This window comes from Spermophilus citellus, assembly GCF_964194105.1.
Source record: "Spermophilus citellus genome assembly, chromosome: 3".
NCBI classification, from domain to species: domain Eukaryota; kingdom Metazoa; phylum Chordata; class Mammalia; order Rodentia; family Sciuridae; genus Spermophilus; species Spermophilus citellus.
In genome coordinates this window covers 9783018-9802866 of record NC_138184.1, presented here as the reverse complement: position 1 = coordinate 9802866, position 19849 = coordinate 9783018, and the positions used below count along the sequence as shown (strand labels likewise).

Below are 19849 nucleotides of genomic sequence, written 5' to 3'. Positions count from 1 at the left end.
GCCAGGCATTACCTAAGATGGCTGCGTCCCCTTCCCTTACCCCACCCCATTCCCACCCTGGTAGAGCAAGCAGACATCACCAGGCTTGGAGAGAAGTCACATTTATTGTTTCAAGGTCACACAGGTCAAGTCATTCACGGTCCCCACCAGGGGAGAAAGGGGGGGGCAGGATGGGATGGAGGGGCACACCACCAGGGTGGGGGACCAATGAGGGCCAGTTCCTTTGCCCCGTGTTTGGAGGCCACCCGGGCCGGGAGTTGGCTCTGCCCCACCTGGGCTCCTGGAGCAGGGGGAGCCCATCAGGTTCCTGCCCCACGGGAGGGGGAGGAACCCGAGGGGGCAGGCCTTGGTCCACAGAGCGAAGGGCAGGTGGGCGGCACTGCGGGGGCTGGTTTCTTGCCTTGAGGTTCTAGAGTGGGAGAAAGAACAAATTAGAACGAGGGAGGGGCTGGGGTACAGCTGGGGGGAGCAGCTGCCCAGCACGTGTGAGGCCCTGGGTTCCGCCCAGCACGGCAGAACAGAAAGAAAGATGGAGACAGGAGAGCGCGATGTCCCCACACTCGGGTGGGTAGAGACCCCATCTCCCTGCCCACCTCTGCCCAGCTAGAGCTCGTCGTGGTCTCCCTCGGCGGGTGGCTCTGGGGGTGGCTCTGGGCAGGCTGCAGGTGTCGTCAGCTCCATGAGGTACTCACAGCGACTGGGCTCTGTGGTGCTGGTCACCACGGTCTCCTTCCCGCACAGCAGGCGCACCTGGGAAAAAGGCAGGTGGGAGGCTCGGGCGGGCAGGGCCCGGCGTGGGTTCCCACCCACAGCCCCCTGCGTCGGGCACTCACGGTGGTAGAGCGGTTGGGGCCCTGCCAGCAGCCCGTGCCCTGTTCGTACTTCATGGCGCTGAATCTGTCGTGGTCTGGACCTGCCCACGAGCCCCAGGTGCTGTGGGAGAGCAAGGTGCTGAGGGTCTGCAGCTGGGGAGGAGGGAGGGAGGAGGCCCTGGCCTGGGACACTCACCCAAGGTTGGTGGGGGAGCCACCGAGTTTGGGTTTCTGTGAGACGAGTTTGAAGGGGCAGAGCCGGTAGATGTACCTGTGGAGGGAGGGACAGGGCTGACGGGTCAGGGGTCATGGGAACCCCTGCACACAAGGGGCTCACAGCCTCAAATTACACTGACCCTGGCCTCTGTCCCCATCGATGAGGAGGGCAGCCCATCCCTGCCACCGGCTCGCTCGCCCCTGCACTCAGCCACCGCCCCCTGCGCTGGCCGATCAGCCCAGGACTCACTCGTTGGTGGTCAGCTCGTAGCACTGGCTGTAAAGGTAGGCAAACTCCCCGTGGGGGCCAAAGTCAAAGGAAATCTCCTGCTCCAGGTTCCTGGAAGGGGAGACATGTGAAGGGCAGCCAAGGACACAGGGACCAACACGGGAGCTGCCACTCGGGGACCCCCCGGCAGAAGCCAGGCCCGCCAGTGCCCAGCTGCCTCATGGCGTGGCTCTGCGTCCCCTGGACATAGGCCTGGCTACCTGATGGACTCCTCCATATCCTTCAAGGACCGCTCAGCCTCCTCGAACTTGTTTCGGGCCTCCTGGGCAGCTGGGGAGGGAGCAGAGGTCAGAGTGGTGACCTCCACCCAGGAAGATGGAAAATGGGGTGCCATAGATGAGCCCGCATCCCCCTGCTGCCTGGGTCTGACTTGGTCAAGGGTTGGAACAGACTGGACCCAGGTGGCCTAGGGAAGGCCTCTCCTGCTGCTAAGACGCCTGGCTCCTGAGGGACCTGGCGGGCTCCCGCGCACCCGCTGCTGGCGGCTGCAGGGGTGGCACAAACAAGCTGCAGCCCTGGGGAGGCAGGCAGAGCCCTGGGGCTGGCGGGATGGGCGCCTTTGCAGGCCTCAGTGTGCGGGGCTTACTGGGAGGTATCCCATCCTAGGACAGGTGACAGGCACAGCTTGGGCCTCAGCCCTTGCTGGGAAAGGAGGATAGTGGGGCTCAGCTCCAGCTCCACTCCCAAGGGGCAGGGCCAGGCTGCTGGAGGTGACCACAGGGCCCAGGCTGGGAGCCCAGTGCCCTCCCCCCAGGTCGGGACCTCACCGTCGATGAAGGCCTGCGTCTGCTCATCATAGGGTGGCATCTTGTCCTCCTCGGTAGGTCTGGCCGGCTGCGGGGTCTCGAGTGGGGGTGGGGCCTCCTGGGGAAGGGCAGGGTCAGCAGCAGCCTGGCCCCACCCCCTCTGCCCCCTGCGCCCCCACACACACCTTGGGCTGCTCCCCCTGCACCTCCTCTTCCTCCTCCTCCTCCTCTTCCTCCTCCGTCTCCTCCTCCTCCTCCTCCTCCTCCTCCTCTGTGGGCAGCAAGTGCACTGATGGCTGCTGCTCCTCCTTGGGCTGCGACACGTCAGGGGATGAAGTTTCTGGCAGCTCCGTGGGCAGTACCTGGCAGGGAGGCAGAAGGCGGGTGCTGAGGACACGGGCACCTGCTCACACCATCATGGCCAGTGGCCCCACCCTTCTAGAGGAAGGGCGGGACAGATGACAGGAGGGGGCCTCTAGAAGACACGCGGACTGTCCAGCTGGCTAGGGTGGCTGGGGGCCAGGACTGGAGACCATGCCTTTGTGAGGCAGTGGGGGCAGGGCAGCGGCAGGATGGCCTCCCTTCCCCCTCCCATACTGACCTCAGACCGATACTTGTCTCTGATGGCGGCCCAGACACGGTCATAGAAGGAGCTGGCGTCCGTGTGGGCATCCCCACCAAGGAGGGCCTGTGTGGCAAGTGGGGTCAGGACTGGGCTTCCACTGCCCATTCCCAAGCACCCGGCACTGGGGCTTCGGACAGTGGTGCCAGGCACCGGCTTGTGGGGCCCTAAGGCCTGGGGACCAGACCCAGCAAGCAAGGTGCTGTGGCCGGAAGGGGGCAGCACAGGCCTGTTGAGGAGCAAGGCAGGGCTGGGCCTGGGGACCCCGGAGAAGGACAGAGGAACCAGAAGGAGCAGAAAGCCCAGAGACAGCTTGAGCACCACGTGCCAGGCCTCTGAGGCCAAGCCAAGGGGTGACAGGGAAGGACCCAGGAGTGGGCAGGAACAGAGAGAGGGACAAGGAGCAGCGGCCAGGCTGGAGAGTACAGGGGAAGACAGCCAAAGGCTGGGGTGGGCAGGGCAAGCCGAGCATCCAGCTAGCAGGATGCCTGGGGTGGGGACAGAAGTGGGAAGCCGGCTCTCCCCTGCCCTGGCTCTTTCTTGGACCCCACCAGATGGGGAGAGGTGACCCTGGGCAGCCACCACCAGCTATTGTTGGGTGCCCCAACAGCCCTGGCCGGGGTCAACAGGGAGCTTTCCACCAGAGCTGCCCGTTGGCCTGCCCACTCCTTTGTCCTGATGTCACCAGGTCTGTGGGCAGGTTGAGTACCTGGGCCTCGCCTTCAGACAGCACCCCATCTCCATCCGTGTCCAGCTCTGGATGGGTCTGCAGCTCAGCCACCGAGACCCTGTGGGGACAAAGACAGGGAGCGGTGAGGCTCCCTGGGGCTTAGCCAGCTGCCCGGTGGGCCTGCCCGCTCCTGCCTGCCGTGCTGTTCCCAGAGCTTCGCTAAGGACCTCCAGTGGGGGGGCAGGAGGCTGAGAGAGGCAAGGGCTGGAGTGGGCCCCAGGCCAGAAGGAGCAAGCCCAGCGCCCCTTCCCCCGCCCAGGGCTCAAAGCAGAGATGGAGGCAGGACGGGGCTGGAGACATGGGGACACCCACAGGATCCTTTTTCTGACCCTTACCAGCTTCTCCCTTCTTCTGCCCTCACAACTCAATGTTTTATCAAAACTGCCCGCTGCCCAGCACCTCCACCCAGCCAGGCCCGATACCCACGCTGGCCTGGACGCCACCCCTGCACTCCTATGACCAGCAGCCCCCCAGCAGCCCTGCCTCTCCCTCCAGGGCTCTGAGCTCCCCTTGGTTCCCAAAGCCCAGCCTTCACCATCTGCAGGGTCACTCAGCACGTTCAAAGGCACAGAATTCACTCAGGTCTGGCTTTCGCCACTTGTGCTGGGACTAACTGGCCCTGGGAAAGCGATCCCTCCCCACGGGATGTTCTGCGGCCCAGACCCCCAGAGGTGAACCCAGCGCAGGCTCTGGCCGGCTTCCAAAAGCAGATGGGCGAGGGGACCCCAGCTGGGCAGGCGGCAGGGCCACACTCACACCCCGTCCATGTCGTCATCCAGCTCCTGGAAGGTGTTGGCTGCCAGCTCCTGCTCCCGCTGGGCCCTGGACGCGGCCTGCTGCTCTGTGGAGGGGCCGGCTCTCGTCACCCTGTGCCCCGCCCACTCACTCCCACTGTCCCAAACTGGCCCTTGTCTGCCACTGAGCACCCCCTGTGTGTCCAGCGTGCTAAGGACACAGCTGTGGACAAGAGAAAGAAAGGTCGTGTCCTCTGGAGGGAAAGGACAGGTAAGAAATGAAGTGGACAGGTGAAGCCTGGGCATGTGGGGGGGGACATGATGGGGAGAAGAGAAGTGGGCAGCGGGAGGGATGGACACCAGGGCCTGGGCTTGCGCAGGCTTCCTGCGCACAAGCGCCTCTGGGATCCTACATGCGAGGGGGCGGACAACCTCACAGTGCCTTCAAGTGACATCCAGAATCCACCGGCTGCTCCCCACCCAGTCCCATCTGGCCCCAGCTCCTCACCTGCCAGGACCAGTCATCTCCAAGTTTTGGTTTCCTGGCACCTACCCTCACTCCCACCTCTCTCCCGGGAGGGACTCAGGAACCAGGGCCTGTCCCTCTGTGCTCGGCGGTTCCCATTTCACCTGGAGCAAAGGCCCAAGTCCACTCCAGAGTGACGCGGCCAGCCTGCCCCTCAGCACCCTGCCCTTCACCTCACTTCCCCCCTCGAGCCACGTGGCCGTCTTGCTGCTCTCAGGAAACAGACCTGACACCCCCCACAAAGCCCGTGCCCTGCTCCCTGCCTGGCTCACTCCCCCGAGGGCAGGCGCTCACGCAGCCCGTGCGGGTGGTTCAGTGCTGTTTCTAGCATCTGGGGCGAGCCTGGCACTCACAGGTGCCCGACAGGCTGGCTGGATGAGCTATGGGTTAGGAGAGATCGGAAAGAGCCTGTCAGCAGAGGGAGGGAAGAAAGAGGGCAGCAGAGGCCCAGAGACTCGGAGACCCACAGCAGGGCCTTAGAGAGGGGCTGCCCTGGTTCCTAGGGCCATCCACACCCCAGCTACCAGTATGAGCAGCCAGGACCACGTCTCCAATGCCCACCAGCAAGGCTCGGCCCCTCAGCTAGCACAGAGTGGGTTTCCTCCCCCTCCCCTCTTAACCCGCTTCCATGGGGTGTCGAGGACTGAGACTGAGACCCTGGACCACGGCTTTGCACCTCCAGTCACAGCAGCACGACCCAACAGCGAGAAGTGCTTCAACAACCGCCAACCAAGGCCACAGGGATGGCAGGGACAAGAAGATACAGAACACAGAAGTCATTTTTGCCAAAGGGACTTTGTCAGACCTGACAAATTCAGATGTCTGTTTTGATGAGACCTGGGGAGCAAAGGGGACTGGAATCAAAGTCCAAGGTCAGGAGACTAACAGGGGCCCCACGGATTCAGCAAGGCTACCTGTCAGTCATAAGCTAGATCAGAAAACTCCTCAAGGGCTGAGCTGTGGCCCAGGGGTAGAGTGCTTGCCCAGCACATGGGGGTCTTGGGCTCAATACCCAGCACTGAAAAAACAAACACAAGGACTGGGGCTGTGGCTCAGCAGTAGAGCACTCGTCTAGCATGTGCGCGCCCAGGGTTCGATCCTCAGCACCACGTAAAAATAAAAAAAGGTATTGTGTCCAGCTACTACTAAAAAATTAAAACACACACACACACACACACACACACACACACACAAAGGGGATGGGGAGACATAATCTAACAGGTGCACATATCTCAGTTCACACGCTGCCTGAGAGCACAACAACTCCAATCCTGAACTTGGATTCAGGGGTCTCTGAATGGCAGCGTTCCAAGCATCAGACAGAAAGAAAAGCACAAAGTACCTAGGCTGAAAACTATTCCTGAAAACGACTTCCACATGATGACCAAAACACAAGGACAACGAGGCACACAAAGAAATGAGCTGCCACCATCAGAGGTCAGCCAAGGGACAGCAGGAGTGAGCCTCCTAGCCCAGGCCCTCCTCCTGTCCAAGAGCAGACGAGCCCCTGGCCAGCCTGGACATACCTTCCCACTGCCTCCGGTGCTCTTCTTTGGCCTCCTTCTCTGGCTTCTCAGCCTCCTCCTTCACTGCCCGAAGCAACTCCACCTGGTCTTCCAGAGACTTCTTTCCAGCCTGTAGCTCAATGAGCTTTTTCTGGGAGGCAGAAGGCAAAAAGGCCAGCTCTCCTTCAGGTCTGCCCGCTTCTTAAAGCAACCTCCCTGCTTCTAATCCACTAGAGAAGGCCGTGGCCGCAGGGCTGGGAAGGACAACGCCAGTGTGCCTTTAAGGGACATCCAGAATCCACCTGCTTCTTCCCACCCCCATATCTCCTACTTCCTGGTTTCCTGGAAAAAGAGACCTTTCAGACACCTGGGTCTCCCCCTGCCTCTGGAAAGGGGCCCAAACACCCTGATGGAGCCCACAAGGCCCTGCCTGCTCTCCAGCCCTCTCTGCCCTGCCCTCATCTTAAAACTCACAGCTCCAACCCCCTGACAGCACTCAGACCCCTACACGTGCTGTTCCTTTACCCTGGAACATTCTCCATGGCTAAGTCCAAATTATCCTAGGGCTTTTGGTTTAGATGGAGACCTCCTTCTCTAGCGGGGAGAGCATGGCAAGACCCACCTCTATGCTGCAAAGCTCCCACACTTCCCTTCACTGTCTGTCTCTCCCCTGGGCGGTCCAGGTCTGGCCCTAGCTTCCTGTCCAGTGCCTGACACGCCTTGTACTCCTACGTCTTAAGAAGCAACAAGGGCTGGGGAGTTGTAGAGCGCTTGCCTGGAATGTGTGAGGTCCTGTGCTCCGTCCCCAGCACCACACACATACATGAAAAAGATGGAGACACTGAGGGACAGGCCAGGAAAGCACCGATATCCCCACCTGGAGGCAGGCAGAATCCTTACCTCCCTGCCCAACTCTGCCCCAGCTAGAGCTCATCATGGTCACCATCAATAGTGGTTCAGGGTTGGCAGGTGCTGCTGACCATATCACCTTGTTTGGCCCAGCCCCCAAACTGGGAAGTCCCCGATCATCAACTCATTCTATAGACAATGGCACCACAGACCAAGGATGCAGAAAGGAGGCCTCCTGTCCCTAAGAGACAGCATAGACCCTTGAAGCTCACCTCAGTCCAGTGTCTGGCCTTGGCTGGCCCCTGAGCTGACTGCCTTACTTTGCCAAAGACTAAATGCTCAGTGCTGTTCACCTGAGCAGAGCAAGGGGCAGACATGTGGCAACTTGTCCCAGGACCCTGTTTAGGAGCAGGTACAAACCCCACGAGCACTGCCAGCCCACCCCTCTAGGCCTCAAGGCCCAGAATGTCCCAAGTCAGCCTCCAAGGGTGCCTCACCTGCTTCTCCTCCCGGGCCTTCTTCCAATCCTCAATAAGGATCTTCTTCAGGCGGAACCCTTCACGGGTGACCTCTGCCATCTGCTGCAAGGACTCTCTCTCCTTGCGGCCCTTCTCTCTGGAGTAGAGGGGACACATAGGCACCACCAGGGAGCACACAAGGCATACCCCATTGCCCTCTTCCAGAAGGGCCGAATGTACCTGCCAACCCCACACGCTCACACACCATGCTAAGGATGAGCCAGCAAATGCTCCTCCATCCCCAGGCTCCCAACTTTGGTGCCCCTCATCCCTTGTCCTTGAGAGGAGGGACAGTGCGCAATCTTGGGGTCAAGGGGAGGTACTAGGGAGTGTTGAAGACTGGGGGCTTGGAGGTGGTTCCCAAGAGACAAAGGAAAGAAAGGACAGAAATCACAGACTCCTAGACTGAAAGGGAACTGACAGAAATTGAACTTTGCTCAAGCCACTCTCCACTTAGAAGACCTGAAGTCAGGAGAACTTATGTAAGTGTGGGAGTCTTAGCTTCTTTGCAAAACTAACCCAGCACAATGAAAAATAAATAAATAAAAATAAAAACAAAAAATACCTGACCCAGCCTTTCCACCCACCCACCAATGACAGGAGTTGAGAGTGGCTGTTCTGGTAGATCCCACAGTCCTCCCTACTCCCCGCTGCCTCATAATTGACCCAGTTCTGTTGCTCACATCACCCACGTTTAAATTTCAGGCCCCACGCTAGCATGTGGCTATTAAAAACATGGAGCAGGAGTTCCAGTGGAGCTATCAAGTTCCAGCTCTGCTACCTGCTAACAGTGACTCTGGAGAAGTCCTTTCCCTTCCTACACTTGAGTCTCCTCATCTGTTGGATAAGGAAACAATCGCACCTGCGTTGGGGCTACAGGGAGAGCCAGGGATGGAGGGTTCAGAAAACACCTGCCTGGCACAGAGTGAGCAAAAGAGGAGGGAGCCAGCCCAAGCAACGGGTATGGCCCAGAAAGTGGTGAGGGGTGACAAAGGGGAGGGTACTGTCATCACATACTTGCAGGTGTTTTCACAGATGATGCCACTGTTGTACTCATCTGTCCCGTCACAGCAGTCTGAAGTAGAGGTGGGGGCCAAGATCAAGAGCTGGCCGTGCCTCCACCCGCCCTGGCCACCACCGCCTACTTCCCCATGCCAGGGCCTCTGTACTCACCACATATTGCATCGTTGACCCTGTTCGAGGGGATGTACAGGGCCTTGTAGCCAGTGTTGGTGCAGTGGAAGCTGCCATTCGGACAGGCAGCTGTGCCTGTGGTGAAGGCAGAGAGGGCCCGCTGAGTTCACCCAGCCAGGTGCCTAACTGTCATCCCGCCCACAGCCCTGGACCCCCGGGACACAGAAAGCACCGGAAAGGTGGGAACAACCAAGGGAAGGCCAGAGCTGCACACTCGAGGCCTAAAACAACACTCTCCAGTGCTCCCTGCCGCCTCTCTCTTCTGAGGCCCTTCAAAACCCGGCCCTGCCAGCTCCTCTTCTGTCTTCACCCCATCCCCAGCCAGACTGTCCCTGAGTCCTATCTCTGGGGGTTGTAGAATGTAGGCTCTCCATCTGCAGCTCCTTCAGGATTCTCCTGAACACTCACTTCCCCTGAGAAGCCTTTCCTGATCTCCAGAATGTCCTGGAAGGGCAGGGTTCTCTGGGCTTCCACAGCACCATCTACTGCCCTGGTCGAAACAGCAGGACCTGATTTCTGTTTTCTTTTTTCTTGGGGGTGGGATGTAGTGCTGGAGATGGAACCCAGGACAGACCTCTAGTGTGGTAAACACACTACCACTGAACAATGCCCCCAGCCCAACATCGGCCAGGTTTCCGTGCCTGCTTCCTGGAAGCCATGGGAAGGCAGGACTGGGTTTCTCTCCATCATCTTATGGGGCCTTGGCGCTCAGCAGTGCTCACTAAATGAGGTGAAAGGGAGGTGGGGGGATGTAGGGAGCTCACCAGGCTCGTCTGAGCCATCCTTGCAGTCGCAGTAATCATCGTTGACCTGATCAAAAGGAATGGTGGCAGAGCCGTCCAGGCAGGTGAAAGGTTTGGACTCATCATAGAAGTGATGGTCTAGAGAGGACAGAAGGAGAGAAACCTTCTCAACAGAATACCACCTCTGCCACGCCCACCCCCTGGTTGAGCCTGCGTCACAGGTAAAGTGAGGTAAAATGTTGCAAAGGCCCACCCCAGGAGCCACGGGTAGGCTCCTCCCACGCCCGACCCCCACCTCCAGCAAACTCACTGGTAAGGGCGACGCCCCGGGGCCTCTTGACCTCCACTGCCCAGCAGAGGGGCAGCAGAAGCAGCAGCAGCAACATCCCGCTGGGGCTGTAAGGCCGGAAGCTGGTTCTGCGGGAGGAAGGAGGCTGCGGGGAGATGTACCGCGTCCCCACGCTGCGGCAAGAATGGGACAACTGGTCAGCAGGAGAGGGCTACTTCCAGCCCGTTGGATTCCTCCACCGCCTCCGGGCAATACGAGCTCTGATTTGGGAGCAGGGGGCAGACGAGTCCCCAGTCCTGGCCAGTCGAAGAGTCTCACTTTGCTCAAATCAGGGGCGGGCAACTGAAAACCTCGGCTCCCTGTGCCGAGGCCAAGGGGGCAATCCGATTCCCGCCAATAGGCCCAAAGGGCTAACAGTCTCCCCCACCCACTGCGCAGACACCCCTTAGTTGCCCCTTGTACGAAATTAGACTGCTTTCCCACCCGCTAGTTCATCACCTACAAGAGGCCGAGGCAAAGGTCAGTAACACCCGCACCCCCCTTGCCCAGCGGCCAGGGATCCTGCTGTAAAAAGAAAGCGGAAAAGTCTAGGAAGCATCACTTCCGGTCCCACCATGCTCCTGGGAGAACGACAGCTCAGGGAAGCCATGTTGGGTGTGGCTAACATGCGGGTGCCGGAACTGAGACGGCCATCTTGGGCAGGACTGTGAAGTCTTAAGAGACGATAGATCAGAAGCATCGCGCTTAATGGCGGCGCAGAGTGCCTCCATCTTGGGAGTGGCGGCTCCTGCAACCGGAACAGAAAGTTCCTGAAAAATGCCGGTGAACCCCCAGCGGGAGAAGAAAAAGGAAAAAAAAAAAATGCGATGAACACGTGATTGCATCGCGGCTAGGCCTCGTCCCCTTCAGAGACCGTCCTTCTGCGCGTCATCAGCCAATGAGAGTCGTAGGGTGGAACGCAGGCGATCTCCACGGGAACTTCGGAGGGAGGAGGGGGGAGGAGGTTACCTAGCAACCGCGAGATGCTGAGAGGGCCAGCCAAGCTGTCGGAAAGTGCATTCCAGGCGCCCGAGGAACCAGAGCTGACGGATCCCGAACCGGAGCAGCGGACTCCTATTGCTCCTCTAGCTCCTAGCAGTCCTTGGCCCCAACCCAGTCATGACGTCTCCTCTGTGCAGGGCGGCCTCTCTCAACGCCCTGACTGCTCAGGACCAGGTCTCTACACCCTCTTCCAAAGCCAAGGGCAGTAAGGCTCAGGCCAAGTATGGCTATCCCCGAGGCAAGCACGCTATGGGAGCACAGGCCTGGCCCGCACGCAGTTCTAAAGCAGAATCCCTCCGCGGGGCGGTGAAGACTTCTGTGCACGCACAGGTGGTTGAGTTGCAAAGGAAGATTCAACTATTAGGTAAGATGGCTCTAGGGGACCCAGAAGGATCGAGGGTCAACAGTGACCACCCAGTTCGACTAGGCATGGTGTGACAAAGGAGTTTCACTAGTATGAATCTAGGTGGACAAGTTTCTGGAGGCAAAAACTCACGCTTCTGTCGGGCTTGGTGGAGCAACTTTCCAATCCCAGCGACTTGGGAGGCTAAGGCAGGAGGATCCCAAGTCTGAGGCCAACCTCAGAAACTTTACGAGGCCCTGTCTCAAAATAAGAAGTAGAAAGGGCTGGAGCTGGAGCTTAGTGGTAAAGCGCCCTTGGATTCAATTTCCAGTACCCAAAACAAAAACAAAACGAAAAGAAACACTCATACTCATTCATGGTTTTCCTCATCTCTCTTTTCAAACTTCTGAGCTCAGAACTGACTGGGGTAGGGGTTGGGTAGGTAGCTCCGTGGTAATAGTGCTTGCCTAGCATGTGTGATCCCTGAGTTCAATCCTCGGCACTGCCAGAAACAATGAGAGAATGAACTGACTGGATTGTATTTCATATTTACTGTAATTTCGGTTCTTCCATATCATACATGAAGATTCTAGAGCCAGAATTTTTGAGATAAAACCTGACTCTGCATAACAGTTGTTTGACCTCGGGCCATTTAACATGAACCTACTTGCTGTTTTTCCATCTGTAAAATGGAAATAGTAACAGTGCAAGGTGGCTACTTGGAATGTATAAAGTGATTAGAAAGGTGCCTGGTATATGATAAAGTATTATAAAGTGAAAACTAATAGTTCTCATGGATAGGGAAATCTTGTCCTTCCCGTGGCCATTTGACAATGTCTGGAGACATTTTTGGTTGTTACACTGCTGGAGAGCAGCTGCTCCTGGCATCTATTGTGCCAAAGCCAGGATACAGTTTAACATCCTACAAGGCACACAGCAGCTTCCCACAGCAAATTATTCAGCCAAAACATCAGTTGAGCAGATATTTGGGAAATCCTTGTGTGTAAATCATTATTGGTTTTACTAAGAATATTTCTGGGGGGGGGGGGGCGAGGTGGCCCACACCTATAACCCAGGTACTTGGGAGGCTGAGGCAGGAAGATGAAAAGTTTGAGGCCAGCCTGGGAAATTTAGCAAGACCTTGTCTCAAAATTTATTTAAAAGTGCTGGGATGTAGCTCAGTAGTAGAGCACTCCTAGGTTCAGTCCCTAGTTCTGGAAAAGAAAAAAAAAAAAAGAGAGGAGAAGGAGATAATCTTGAATAGCTGTTGAAGGTGTGGATGCAGGAGCAAGATTGCTTGTGATGTTGAGCAATTTAAACCAATATGAGCCTCGGTTTTCTCATCTGTGAAATGGGTATGATGTGTACTTACTGGCATGTGATATTGAGTACCTGGAAAGACCTGAGTCCAGCACCCAACACATAAATAAGGGCTGAAAACAAACTACTTTAACGTGTATTTTGAGGGGATGGTAAGACATTTCAAGGCATGTGCACAATGTGTACCCATCAAGGTAATTGGCATATTCACAGACATTTGTCATTTCTTTGGAGAATACCCAAAATCCTCTGTACCATTTTGATATGTACGATTGACTTGCTGTCAGCCATAGTTATCCTACAGTACAAGAGAATGTTGGAAGTTATTTCCCTGCGCCGGTTAACCATCTTCTCTCCATCTTCAAGTATCATTATAATATTAAGTTGAAGATTGATTGCAAGAAGATCTTCCCTCTGGGAAGTCCCATCCACCTACCTAATGACACTGAGCTTGTGTCTGCTCACCTCACCTGCCCCCAGAGAGTGACCGGAAAGCCTTTTATGAGAGCTCCCAGTGGAACATCAAGAAGAACCAGGACACCATCAGCCAGCTCCGAGAGGAGACCAAGATTCTCCAGCTGCAACTGACGGACCTGCTTCAGGTGAGGGTGAAGAGGTGGATGGCTGGGTGCTGGGGGCATGCAGGTGGCCTGAGTGAGGGGTGACGGGCTCCTCTCCTTGCAGGGAGATGAGAAAGTGGTCCAGGCAGTAATTCAAGAATGGAAATCAGAGAAGCCATACCTGAAGAACAGGACAGGCCAGGTTTGCCTCACCCACTGACCAGCTCCCTTGACTCCATCCTGGGTACCCTTCTCACTGGACTTCCTGCTACCACTTTCCACCTCTCCAAACCTTTCCCTATATGGGCTGCCAATCATTTACTCCTCGAAGAAATCTCTATTAAGCACTGGCTCTGTGTTTGACATGGTGTTAGGCGTCAGGGACCATGCAGTGACAAAACAGATCAAGTCTCCCTTCCAAGAAGCTCATATTCTAGTAGAGAAGCTGACCAACAAGACCCAAAATGAAACAAAACCTCCTCCAAAATTTGGGCATGGTGGTACAGCCTATAGTCCCCGCCATGTGGGAGGCTGGGTGGAAGGATCTCTTGAGCCCAGGAGTTTGAGGCCAACCTGAGAAACCTAGGGACCTCATCACTTAGGGGGGGAAAAACAGAACAACAGAGGTAAGAACAAAGGAATTCCAGCAACCATAAGAGAAATAAATAAATCAGTGTCATTTACTAGAGAATGGCAAATACTGGTACTTCAGATTGGGAGTGAAGTCAGCAAAGACCTCTTTCCAAACGAGCTGGGAATGGAACATTAGAAAAAATATAGGAAAAGAACTCCTGGCAGAGGGAACAGCAAGTGCAAAGTCCCTGAGGTAAGAAGAAGCATCGAGTGCGGAGACCAGGTGAAGACCAGGATAGCTGGGGAAGAGTGAGGCAAGGCAGGGAGACCCATCCTGGCCTCAACCATGACACGGAGTGTCATGGTTCCTTGAAGTGGAAAATAGACTTCAACAGACAGGAGGGGAGGCAAGAGGAGAAGTAATCCGGGTGAAAGATGCTTTGGCCTGCACTACTACCAAAATGGTAGAGGTTGAAGGAAAGAGATACCTTCGGGGAAACCTGACAGAGAACGAGAGAATTTGCTAACAAATGAGATATATGTGGGAGAAAAATCTTTGATGGCATCAAAGTTTGGGAATTTTTTTTTGTCTGTTTTTGGTGCTGGGTACTGAACCCAGTTAAGCAGACATTTTATGACTGAGCTACCCCCCCAGCAAGATTTGGGGTTTGAGTATGAATGGAGCTGCCATGAGGCCAGATGGGAAAAATGGCAGAAGGACTCGTTGATGAGACAATCAGGTGCTTTTGGAAGGGATGATTTTGAGAGTCTGCATGTGGGATAAGGGGAGGCTTAGTTTAGGTGTCTTCAGTGTAGAGATGGCCTCTAAGCCCCTGAGACTGTGTAAGATCACCAGGGGGGAGGGTATGAACCAGGAGGAGAGTCTGCGACTACCTCTCTCCGAAAACAAAAGACACGGAGACCAGAGACTGAATGGCCAGGGAGGTGGGTGGAAATTTGGAGACTGAGTCCATCAAAGAAAATCTGCAGGGACCTGATAAGAAGGGAGATGAAGGGGCTGTGGCTCAGTGGTAGAGCGCTTGCCTAGCATGTGTGAGGCACTGGGTTGGAGCCTCAGCACCACATAAAAATTAACAAATAAAATAAAGGCATTCTGCCCATCTACAACTACAAAAAAATTAAACAATAAATAAATAAATAAATAAAAATTTTTTAAAAGGGAAGATCAAGGCCACTCTGTGGGAGAAGGGAGGAACTAAAAGACTCAGGCCCCTGCTCTCGCACTTGTCCTCCTGCAGCAGGCCCTGGAGCACCTGGACCACCAGCTGAGTGAGAAGGTGAAGCAGGTAAATGCCCTGCGACACCAGGTAGTGTTGAGGCAGAAGCGACTGGAGGAGCTCCAGCTGCAGCACAGCCTTCGCCAGCTAGAGATGACCGAGGCACAAAACTGCAACACGGAGGAGGCCAAGGTAGGGCCTCCTCGCATAAGGAGGCACAAGGCGAGCCCTGGGGAGCTGGGGCCAGGGGAGGAATGGAGGAGGGAGGGGACTCAGCCAGCCCTGCTGCCCACTAGACCTTGAGGAACCTGGAGAACCGCCTGGAGAAGGCCCGGATGAAGGCGGAAGAGGCAGAACACATTACCAATGTGTACCTGCAGCTCAAGGCCTATCTCCAGGTAGGGACTAGGCCTGCTTGGGGGGAGGAGGGCAGGTCTGCCCCGAACCACAGCCACAGACCTGTCCCACTCCCATGCCCAGGAGGAGAGCCTCAACTTGGACAACCGTCTGGACTCCATGGAGGCTGAGGTGGTGAGAACCAAACAGGAGGTGGAGGAACTGCACGTGGTGAATCAAGAGGCCCTCAACGCACGGGACATTGCCAAGGTGCCAGCCCACCTGTCAAGGTCTCCTCCCCAGAATCTGAACCCAGCCTCGCCCGAGCCGCTCTTGTCTGTCCACCACACCCTGCCAACCTGTCCCGACAGTGTCTACCAGGGTCTGTGCGCTCTGCCTCCAGCCGACATGCGTACCAGCTGCCCCTCTGCTCGCCCTCCAGAACCAGCTGCAGTATCTGGAGGAGACCGTGATTCGAGAACGCAAGAGCCGAGAGCGCTTCATAAGTGATTGCAAGAAGCGTGCTGAGGAGAAGAAACTGCAGAACGAGCGCATGGAGCGCAAGGTGGGCGCACCCAGGGGTGCAGGGCTTCGTGACCAGCCCAAGCCCAACACGACCTGGCCTTGTCCCTTCCCAGTCCTGTCCCCATTAGCCCTCACCGTGGACCCTTTCCTACTCTAACCGCCCTCCCTGACTCCACCTCCACTTGATGCGAGGGCTCCTCCCACACCCACCACATCCACATCCTGCCCTCCTCTCTCTCCTTCCCTCGCACCTAAGTGCCACATTTTGGCACTGCCAGAACCTCCCCTTACTCCTGGTCTCCACTCATCCTTCCCCCTTCTGACCAGGCCTCCCTGACCTAAATCTGACCCTGCTGATAGTCCGCCCCTCTCTTGACTCCTCCCCTTTGTGCTGGCTCTGAAGCCACCTCCTGCCGAGTCCCCATGATCCCCGCCCAAGTGTTCTTACCTGGCTCCAAGTCTTTGCACGGCCCCCACTCCCCAGTTTGAACCCTGTCCCCTCCCAGCCTTGGCCCCAAACCTCTGTCCACCAACGGACCCTGGCTTTGACTCACTCCAAGAGCAGACTCAGCGGGAGCACATACTGCTGCAGTCGGACGACACCCTCCAGGACCACCTGCGCGCCAAGGACGAGGAGCTGCGACGGCGTTGGAACATGTACCAAATGGAGACGATTTTCGGCAAGGTCAAGGACGCCACCGGCGTAGCAGAAACGCACGTGAGTGCCGCGGTAGCCCTCTCCCTCCCCAGACGGACCCCAGCAGCCTCCAGGGGAGGGAGACCGCCACACTCCGCCTCTCCTCTCGCCGGCCTAGGCTTCTGCGCACGCACTTGCTCTCTTCTTGAGAGACACCCCTTTCCCCTCAGCTACCGGCCCACCCCCACCGGAGAAACTGCTGCCCTTTACACGAGACCCACAGGACTGCCTACATGCTTCCTCTCCTCCTGTCTCCTCCTGCGCTGACTTCTTTGGCCTGCCCCCTGGGGGAGGACTCGTCCTGTCTCTCACATTTTACAGTTGTCCTCTTTGAAAAATTTCTTCTTATTCTTCCTTTTTTTTTTGATACCAGGAATTGAACCCAGGGACACTTAATCACTGAGCCACATCCTCAACCCTTTTAAAATATATTTTATTTAGAGACAGGATCTTGCTAAGTTGCTGAAGCTGGATTTTTCTTTTAATGTTTTTTTTTTAGTTGCAGAGGACACAATATTTTTATTTATTTATTTTTATCGAATCCAGGGCCTCACACATGCGAGGCAAGGGCTTTACCACTGAGTTACAATCCCAGCTCCCTGAGGCTGGCTTTGAACTCTCAATCCTTCTGCCTCAGCCTCCCAAACCACTGGGATTACAGGCATGTGCCACCGCGCCTGGCTTGAAAAAATTTCAAGGCTCCTGTATCCCCTTAAAGTGCCAGGTTTCCACTGAGGAACACTAGTCTGTACCCTTTGGGTTCTCTGTGACCTTGCCGCTGCTCCCAAGGAGTTGATCCCCAGGAGGCCCTGAACTCCCAAATATGGGATCATCTGGGGCACCAAGGCAAACCCCTTTTCAGAAGTGTGTCTGGTGAGCGGATGGCTCCCCAGACGCCAGTATTACTAGTGAGAATGGACTAGATTCCCTGCAGAAGTTGCTGGCACGTTAATTTTGGAAAGCAGCTATGCTCATGGCTGCTCTGTCCCCCACTCTATATCGATTTGGGCCAGCTCAAATGTAGACAGGGGCGCAAGAAAGAGGATTTGTCCAGGATTTTGTACACTCTTGAGGCAACCCCAAGTCCGACCCACACTGCCCCCATACATCAGTTTGCCGAAGCCACCAGCTTAGACCACTTATCCTGTGTGGCGGGGAGGAAGGAGAGGAGACGAGCAGGCCGGTGCCTCCCTAGGCTCTGACTGGGGCTGGGTGGTCCGCAGTCCGTGGTGCGGCGGTTTGTGGCCCAGGGCGACACCTTCGCTCAGTTGGAGGCTCTTAAGAGTGAGAACCAACAGACGCTGACGAGGCTAAAGGAAGAGAAGCGGCGGTTACAGAGGGAGCTCGAAGACCTCAAGTACTCCGGGGAGGCCATGATGGTGAGGTGAGGCCAGGGTGCTCAAGGGAGGCCGGAGGGAGTGCGGGGTCAGCAGTGCTCGGTGGTGACTTCTCCCCTCCCTGCAGCCAGCAGAAGATGCAAACTGAGATGCAGGAGAACCTCAAGACCGAGGGGCAGCGACATGCTGACGCACAGGATCAGCTGGAGCGCACCTTGAGGGCGATGCAGACGACTAAGGAAAACCTTGAGCACCTGGCGAGCAAGCTGAATCACGTCAAAGTGGTAGGCCTCGCCCTCGAACGGCTCCCTCCCACAGCCTCTTAGGACTTTAGAGGTTCAGTCAAGCTTGGGGGTACCGCCGCCTAGGCCCAGGGAACCCAGGATGTCAAAAGCTCCTCCCCACTCATCGGAGTCCCCGCCCCATATCCCTGGTAAAGCCCAAGAGGCCTAGGATTTTAGATACCTTGACCTGCCTCGAGCTCCCCTACTCTTCCTCCACCCAAAACCTCAGAGACCCTCCTCCAATCCTGGAGCGGCCGGAGACAGGAGAACCCCCACCCTGTCGTTGTACAAGTCCATTTTTTTCAGAAGGTCACTACTGCCTTCCTTGCGTTTCTACCCTTCACCAAGAGGCCTCCCCGCACCCTTTTTATGCCCCTGGAGTTCAGAGGCCCGCCCTCAAGGCGTGGCCTTTGATTTCAGAGTCCGGGCGCCTTGAGTAAGCACCAGCCCAGTGGGTGGCTCCTCCCCTCTGCAGCTGAGTCTCTGAGGGAAAACCCCAGCTTGGTGGCCCAGCCCCCAGAGGCCCAGCCTCTTGCAACTGACCTGGCTCTCGCTGGCCACAGGAGAACGGCCGCTTTGCGGGAAAGGAATTAGATCCCAACGCTGGGGACTATCTGCAGAACCTGCTGGGCCTCGTGGAGGAAAAGTTGCTGAAACTGCAGGCACAGCTCGAGAGCCACGATGTGCCGGAGATGCTGCGTCACATCGCCGACCGCGAGGTGCCCCTGAAGCCACAGGGCAGGACCCAGGAGACCCTGGGGCTGAGGGGGCGGGGCAGCCTTTAGGAGGCCAAGTTGGAGAAGCTCAGGAGCTGGAAAGGGGTCTTAGGGACAACGTGTGGAGTGAGCCTTTTACAAAAGGGAGAGGAGCCAAGAGAGCTGCAATGGGTCTCGCGAGGCCAGAGGGCGAGACTGGGGGATTCAGGGTGGGCATCCAGAGACTTAGTGGCAGGACCCAAAGACCCGCGGTGGGCCTGAGTGACAAGTGGGTGCAGCTGGGCATCAGAGTGTCTGGTGAGAATGAGGGACGCAGCCGGGCTGGAGGAAAACTAAATAGGAGTGAGTAGTGGTCTCTGGAATCGGCATGGAGGAGGGGAGAGGAACTTCCCTGGGGCCCCAGCCTCGCCCTCACCTCCCTCTCTACCCCCTCCACTTAGTTCTATGCCACCTTAGAAGGAAAGCTGCCCCAGTACAACACTCGCATCCCCCTGCACCTTGCCAGTTCCAAGGACAAGTTCTTCGGTCAGTGCTGGCTGGAAAAGGGGGTGGGGTTTGGAGCGGCAAGAGGTGGTCTGAGCATGAGCTCTGGTCCAAGGTGGAGGTGGGTAGGGTGGTGATGGCTGGGGAGGAAAGTCTGATTTGAGCTTGGGGAGCCGCAACGCCGCATCGCCCCGTGCCCTCGCAGACGAAGAGGAGAGTGAGGAGGAGGACAGCGTAGTGGTGAGCCGCGCTTCTCTCAAGATCCGCTCCCAGAAATTAATCGAAACCCGCAGCAAGAAGCGCAGCCGCTCGCGGAGGTCCTAGATTCGCATCTTGCCCATCTGGAGCCTCCATTCCCTTTCAGAGCCCCCGACTCCTCTGGGTCCAGTCACGGGTCCATGGGGCCCCTTCAAGGGCTGGATGAGGCCCGGACGGGGAGCTTAGCAGGCCAGTGGCAGCCCGGAGGAGAGGGGGCCGGACTAGATGTTCCCACAGTAAATCTCCCGAGGCGGGTCAACGCTGGCCTCAGAATCGCGCAATAAAGGTCACTGACCAGACTCCTGGGTATTCACCTCTTCTTGACCCCCTGCGGCCCTGGGTTTTATCGTCCCATAAAACCCAGG

General features: G+C 56.9%; 2 protein-coding genes across 6 annotated transcripts; one reads left to right on the top strand and one right to left on the bottom strand.

Moving 5' to 3' along the window:
• Nucleotides 1-85: 85 nt before the first annotated feature.
• On the bottom strand, nucleotides 86-10376 carry PRKCSH (PRKCSH beta subunit of glucosidase II). 3 transcript variants are annotated; one of them, XM_081283658.1, is made up of 18 exons: nucleotides 10272-10376; nucleotides 9795-9946; nucleotides 9506-9622; nucleotides 8721-8816; nucleotides 8565-8622; nucleotides 7527-7644; nucleotides 6202-6331; nucleotides 4172-4256; nucleotides 3395-3473; nucleotides 2665-2751; nucleotides 2249-2425; nucleotides 2085-2181; nucleotides 1518-1587; nucleotides 1279-1368; nucleotides 1009-1083; nucleotides 834-933; nucleotides 594-750; nucleotides 86-409 (listed from the first exon to the last, which is right to left on the bottom strand). In XM_081283658.1, the coding sequence occupies exons 2-17, from the start codon at nucleotides 9868-9870 to the stop codon at nucleotides 604-606; spliced, it is 1602 nt and encodes a 533-aa protein (XP_081139784.1). In that variant the 5' UTR covers nucleotides 9871-9946; nucleotides 10272-10376; the 3' UTR covers nucleotides 86-409; nucleotides 594-603. The 3 variants fall into 3 exon arrangements, with proteins under 3 accessions (XP_081139784.1, XP_081139786.1, XP_081139785.1); XM_081283660.1 differs by having other exon boundaries at nucleotides 10276-10348; XM_081283659.1 differs by lacking the exon at nucleotides 10272-10376 and having other exon boundaries at nucleotides 2270-2425; nucleotides 9795-10262.
• Nucleotides 10377-10570: 194 nt separating this feature from the next.
• ODAD3 (outer dynein arm docking complex subunit 3) lies at nucleotides 10571-19786 on the top strand. Of its 3 annotated transcripts, none has more exons than XM_081283655.1 (13): nucleotides 10571-11178; nucleotides 12958-13079; nucleotides 13162-13239; nucleotides 14870-15070; nucleotides 15145-15246; nucleotides 15329-15454; nucleotides 15627-15749; nucleotides 16275-16427; nucleotides 17630-17790; nucleotides 17871-18027; nucleotides 18591-18746; nucleotides 19184-19268; nucleotides 19432-19786. In XM_081283655.1, the coding sequence occupies exons 1-13, from the start codon at nucleotides 10932-10934 to the stop codon at nucleotides 19548-19550; spliced, it is 1830 nt and encodes a 609-aa protein (XP_081139781.1). In that variant the 5' UTR covers nucleotides 10571-10931; the 3' UTR covers nucleotides 19551-19786. The 3 variants fall into 3 exon arrangements, with proteins under 3 accessions (XP_081139781.1, XP_081139782.1, XP_081139783.1); XM_081283656.1 differs by having other exon boundaries at nucleotides 14870-15040; nucleotides 19432-19785; XM_081283657.1 differs by lacking the exon at nucleotides 13162-13239 and having other exon boundaries at nucleotides 19432-19785.
• The last annotated feature ends 63 nt before the right edge of the window (nucleotides 19787-19849 follow it).